At 35.0% G+C, this 6,335-nt stretch overlaps 1 protein-coding gene across 2 annotated transcripts; it reads right to left on the bottom strand.

Annotated features, from left to right (window-relative positions):
* Positions 1 to 1,846: 1,846 nt before the first annotated feature.
* Positions 1,847 to 5,357, bottom strand: LOC107785174 (uncharacterized protein OsI_027940). 2 transcript variants are annotated; one of them, XM_075244400.1, is made up of 7 exons: positions 5,178 to 5,357; positions 4,081 to 4,267; positions 3,506 to 3,665; positions 3,380 to 3,417; positions 3,255 to 3,294; positions 3,108 to 3,179; positions 1,847 to 2,244 (listed from the first exon to the last, which is right to left on the bottom strand). In XM_075244400.1, exons 1-7 carry the CDS (start codon positions 5,180 to 5,182, stop codon positions 2,150 to 2,152), a joined length of 597 nt encoding a protein of 198 aa, XP_075100501.1. In that variant the 5' UTR covers positions 5,183 to 5,357; the 3' UTR covers positions 1,847 to 2,149. The 2 variants fall into 2 exon arrangements, with proteins under 2 accessions (XP_075100501.1, XP_016461898.1); XM_016606412.2 differs by having other exon boundaries at positions 3,108 to 3,294.
* Between the last annotated feature and the right edge of the window lie 978 nt (positions 5,358 to 6,335).

Raw genomic sequence — 6,335 nt, 5'->3', positions numbered from 1 at the left:
ATTGTCATTTTCTCTAATATTTTATTCCTTCTGTATCTTTCCAGAAAGAATTCTCCTTCTATTTCTTTGAAGTTACAGGTATTGCTCTGCACCTCATGTGAGTTTGCAATAGATTTTCAGTTTTAATTCCTTGTGTAAGGGAAAAAAAGTATACGAATAGAAATTTCTTTTTACTGCAAAAAGTGTTCAACAAGAGGTAGGTAATTAGCTCTCTCCATTTTTAATATGTAATAATAACATTATTTTGGATCATTTTGGTCTTTGGATCTGGAAAGGTGATGAAGCAAGAATAAAAGCACTCCTTCAGTTTGTGTGGTTTATGTATTATGCCTTCTTCCATTTGACGCAAAAATTTGTAAATCAAATGGCCTAGCAAAAACAGAGGACACCTGACACCTCTAATGGAATGCTAAACTCTTCGGCGATCATAGGAGACTCAATGACTCTACTTCCATTGTTCAATTTGAAGTAGTTTAAATTTTGGTACATCAAATTTTTTATGCTCCTTTCTTCTTCTTATACGACTATAAAAAATTCATTTTTATTTCTATTTACTACAATAACTAAGTTTATGTCTGTAGGGTGTTTCAGAGTCTTTGAAATAGTTAAAAGTTTTAAGCTTAGATATTCTTGATACTCCTTCCTTCTTATGTGACTACAAAAAGCTTAGAATCTTCATGCTTGAAATCATTGAAATAATTAAAAGTCTTGAACTTTATAAACTTCATGCTTGAAGGAACATAGCAAAATTGGCAGGTGTAAGCACGCAAAGAAATTTGAAACGCTATGTTTCTTATTATTTCTCTTAATACTATTAAAATAGAAGGAAACAAAACTATTGAAATTTTGTAGAAAATTTTTGCATGAAGAAGGGAGCAAAAGTTTTTTCCTAGAGCAACTGTGTGATTGTGAGAGAAAAGAAGGAAGACACAAATGTAATTTAGGAAATGATAGTAGGAAAAACAGTGAATATTGAAAAAAAAAAAAAAAAGAAAGAAAGAGAACTTAAAAATAAAGGGTAGAGTGGAGTCTTAAGGAATAAAGAGGGAAAGAATGTATTAACCTTCCCGACACACCATATAAATATAAGTGAAAACTTTCCTTTTTTTACTTTTATTGAATATCGAAAATAAAATATGAAGTTCGTGTGAGCTCTAATTCTTACCAAAATTATTTATTTTTGTAAATTGTAATTCATCAATACATAATTGACTTTTTATGGGCGCACACAAACATATATATAGTATACTCGGGTACAGAAATTATCTATTATATCTCAACTAAATCTATAAAAAATTATTTTTAAATATATGGGTGTGATTTATAACCGCGCAAAGCGCGGCAATCTCCCTAGTAATATAATATCACTAAACGATAAGCCTAACGAATTTGTTGTTAATTGCTAACAGAGGAGAGGACCAAGTAGATGGCTTCCTCGCTCGGCTGTTTATTTCAGTCAATTGTACCTTAATTTCAATTTGATAAAACTTTTTCTCATAATTAGGTTATGCTTACACTTGTGACCTTCCTCCTCCTCTGCGTGAACTTGAGACTATGCTTTTGCGAAAACAGAAAGAACATTAACCATAAATTAATTAATGGTTGAAAACATTACTATTTAATTATTTAAACAGGAAAATCCATCATAAGGTACACGTACCCTTTTTCTTGTTAAAATCATTTCCAAACTACTAGCGACAAAATTCATTTGAGATTAACTTAATCCGCCAAAACGCAACAGGGACGCACTCATATATGTCAACCCCTCAACCTGGTCAAGCAAATCAAAACTATCTTCTCAACTACCACACATTTTAAGCAGAAGCACGAAAAAGAGAGATGGCAGTTCAGAAAGGTACAGAGATTTGATCCAAGTCATTCAAAAACACCATTTTCAGTCGAACTTAAACAATATTACAAAAACCCAAATTTTAGAGAATAGAGGTATGTTTTCCAGCTCAGGTGGATGAAAATGATAATGTCCCTCACAGCAAACTCCCAAGCGCAACAAGCTTTCTCTACTTTCATGAACTGAAAGGGACTACTTATAACCATGCCACTCTAGTGCATTGCTGAAAGCAAAGCCAACAATCTCTGCAACAACCTCTATTTATGCACTCGAGAGCCTGGCGGAGCTCCCACTTTTTCCCTATTTAGCCTCATCAGCTACCTTGCTGCCTTCTTCCTTAGGCTCCCCATCTACCTTCTCATCAGCTTTAGCTGAAGGCTTTGTCACTTCTTGCTCTGCAAAAGAGAATTAAATCGAGCTTTTATATACCCTATGACAAGTAGAAAAGGCCACAATAAACCCCAAGGTAGAAGGAAGGGAAATCACACAACATAAGCATCTAAACAATATACACTCCTTCAAATAACAAATAGCCTAAGGTAGTGTATGCAAATAATTTCTTTAGGAAATATCCTGATTAGCATATTTACAACATATATTCCAAATTTATCCGCGACCTTCAACTTTTGGAAGGAGGTAACACTGGGGATCAAGCTTTATCTTGAAACACACCAAAGGAGACATACACTATTATGTACTTCTCAAGTTCTAGAATCTTTCTAATTCTTGATTTCTCATCATACCTGTCTTTGAAGTGTCATCAGATCAACGAAACCTTTAACATCTCATCAAGTACCTTAATCTTGCCAACTAAAGCAATACAATTGTTACTCTTTGTATACCACTTTATGAGGCAGCTCAAGTGAACATGATTTTAAGAAATTAGAACACTTCGAGACCACAGCAATTCATTGACATTAAAAGGTTGCTGAATGGCCATTACAAGATTCTTCTAAAAAAAATCTAACTTGTAGTATCTCATTTATGACAAATGCTGTAGAAACAACCAGAAACGGTTAGTTCAAGATTTGGCTAAGTTCCGCCATTTCCAATAGGTTTGCTCCAATTCTTCCCCACCTGTGCATTCCAGAGGATTGGAAGAGACAAGGAAAACTTTTTATGCAAAAAGGACAAAGAATGGCCAAAAGAAGTCGTGAAAAATATGTTATCACTGATTCCATGAGGATACAAATCCAACAAAACATCAACATAACCAAAAATCAGGTAATCTATACATGCTTCAGAGCTATCAAATTACCTTCATCATCGCTATCATCAAGGTCATCCCCCATATCACCTCCCATTCCACCCATCATTCCAGCCATATCACCTCCCATCCCGCCCATCATGCCACCCATCCCACCCATCATTCCACCCATTCCACCCATCATTCCAGCCATATCACCTCCCATTCCACCCATCATTCCACCCATATCACCGAATTTCTACAAATTAGTCAAGAGAAAGATCAGAAGATATTCCAAAACCAAACATGCAACATATATATAGAGTAACGCATTAAATTTTTACCGAGAAATCCATTGAGTTCATATCCATATCGCCAGGACCTAAAAAATATAGAAAGCAGTAAGTCAGTTTCTGCATGTGTTATAACAAATATGGTAAGAGATCGTCAGAACATGATAGAGATGATACCAGCATCAGCTTCATCATCTTCATCCACCCACTTATCCCAATCTACTTTCACATAGTGTGGTGTTTTCGCATCTCCACGCAATAATTTGTTCCACCATTTTGGCTCTGCTTTTTGCAAAACGCAGACTATACTTCTCACGCCAATACTTATTTTGCTCTCCTTCAGAATGAAATTGCAAGTTAGAATGCAATTCTAAGTACCGGGGATAGACAAGTATAGCAACTAAATCAAAGGCTGGTTAAAATTTGTATCTTCAGTAATTCAGTTCCTCTTCACCACCAGATACGATATTATGATAGCTAAACCACACAAACTGCCATCCCCTTGTCACTATTTTATGATTGCTAAATCACATAATCTGTCATTCTCTTGTTATATCTTATCGTAACTAAATTATAAAATTAGCCTTTCTGATTTATTCAATTAATCTAGTGATTGGGCTTCTATAAGCCTGATTTACAACATTTCTGTCACGCTAGCTCTATCTAACCTGCCCCAATTGGACATATATATGAGTAACTAGAAAATCCAAATCAATCTAATGATGTAACCAAATCAAACAAACGCCTCCTACCTCAACATTAACTTTATCCAGGAGCTCAAGTTTCAGCTCATAGTGACGATCTCCTGCCCCAGCTGTAGCACTGAAGGTAAAAACTCCTTCTGGATCCAGGTTTACTTTCGAATCTTTAGCATCTGGTAATAGCACTGTGAGATACACCACATCAGGTCTCTGGGCCCACTTGACTTGGGGATGGAGGCTGTCAACCAAAAAAACATGAATGGAGGATTTTGTGCACATTAGGAGAGTCATAATATATTCATGTATAGGGGATAACAAAACAAAATTATTCTAAGCAGCCAAAACTTTTTGGCATTACCAAACTCATTTACGTACTAAAATAGGAATCTGTTCTATCATTTTAATGTTAGGATAGAGAAGAAAATATAGTACTCTAACTAGCTACTAAACAAAGGAGACTTGATCACTGAAAACTATTAGACATAGTCTATCTCAGTAAGCGTGTGTATAAGTTTCTCATGAGTCATGACTAGGGGCGAATATAGTGTTATTATGGCTTCATGTGTAGCTTTAGCTCAAACACTATAAGTGAGAATGATGAATCTTCTTCTAGTCACAAGCACGCCCGAGTGAATCAGACTAATTCTAAATCAGCAGGGTATTATTTTATTACTGATACCACTTCGCATCGCTCTTTAATAAAATATTTATTTCTTCACTTTTCTTATGGGAAACAGGTGAAAGAAGGATTAGCTTCTTCTTTTTTTCCCATAAGCAACATTATTTTAAATAAATAAAAAATACTGCTTATGTAAGGAAAAAAATTAAGCATAAACCACAAGAAACAAAGACTTCCATATCTGCAGCTGCCATTACTAGCTTTCCATTCACGAGATATACTAGTATTACATTCACGAGATATAAGAGTTCCCAGTCCAAACAACAAATTAAAGTAAAAAAGATATTATAATTGTTAAAGCAGCAAAAAGAAGAAGAAAACCCCAAATTCTAGAACCGAAGACATTAAAGTACAGATATGAATCAATAATCTCGTCAACAAATAAGGTAATAAGCTGAGATCTTAAAAAAGTAAACAAAAATGGTAGAACACAGTTGCAATCGCAATGGAAAATGGAGAGATAGATTACCTCATATTTGAATTTTGTGTCTCGACTGAGGCGATGAGAAAGGTAAAAAGAAAGAGAGACTCTAAAAAACCCTAAAAACAAAGTGAAGCGGCACAGCTGCAAATACCACACCTAACTACTTAAGTGGTAGTTCAAGGCGTGAGCTCACTTCCCAAAGTCTTTCAAATGATTCCTCTAAGTTTTAGGGTATGTTTATTTTTCTCGTATTTTATTATCTTGAGCATACATTTTTTCAAAACTAGATGGGATTGGCCCGTGCAAGCACGGCCCAACACTTCGGATTACGGGAAAAGTGCATGGTTGACCACTAATAATACATGTATTTATTTTTAAGCCACCGTTTAAAATGTCTTTAGTCTTTAGTCACTGCTTTAATAAACTTTAACTGCCCGGACAAAAATACCCTTCTGTTCATATCCTTAACTTCGGGACTTCAGGATTACATGTTCTTAACTTTTGAACTTGGAACTCTAAGTTCAGGACTTCAGGACTACATGTCCTTAACTTTTGAACTTGTAACTTTAAGTTCAGGACTACATGTCCTTAACTTTTGAACTTGGAACTCTAAGCTCAGGACTTCAAAGCTACATGTCCTTAACTTTTGAACCTGGAACTCAAACTTCAAGACCAAGTGTCCTTAACTTTTGAACTTGTAAGTCAAAGTTAGGACCTATTGTCCTTAACTTTTGAACTTGTAACTGTAAGTTAAGGACTGCTTGTCCTTAACTTTTGAACGTGTAACTATAAATTAATGACTGTCTGTCCTTAACTTTTGAACTTGGAAATCAAAGTTAAGGACCTATTGTCCTTAACTATTGAACTTGTAACTGTAAGTTAAGGACTGCATGTCCCTAACTTTTGAACTTGTAACTGTAAGTTAAGGATTGTCTGTCCTTAACTTTAGAACTTGTAACTGTAAGTTAAGGAATGTCTGTCCTTAACTTTTGAACTTGTGTCCTTAACTTTAGGACTTCAAGACTACATTTCCTTAACTTTTGAACTTGAAACTCTAAGTTCAGGACTATGTCCTTAACTTTTGAATTTAACTTTAGGACTTCCGGAGTACATGTCCTTAACTTCTGGGAAGGAATTGCATTTCCTGTTTACTCATCACTCTTTTTCTTATTTTCACAACGTCATATCTTAATCTTTTTTTAA

The sequence above is a fragment of the Nicotiana tabacum genome, chromosome 22, assembly GCF_000715075.1.
Source record: "Nicotiana tabacum cultivar K326 chromosome 22, ASM71507v2, whole genome shotgun sequence".
Classification (NCBI taxonomy): Eukaryota; Viridiplantae; Streptophyta; class Magnoliopsida; order Solanales; family Solanaceae; genus Nicotiana; species Nicotiana tabacum.
The sequence above is the reverse complement of the archived record's forward strand: the minus strand, read 5'-3'. Positions and strand labels throughout refer to the sequence as shown.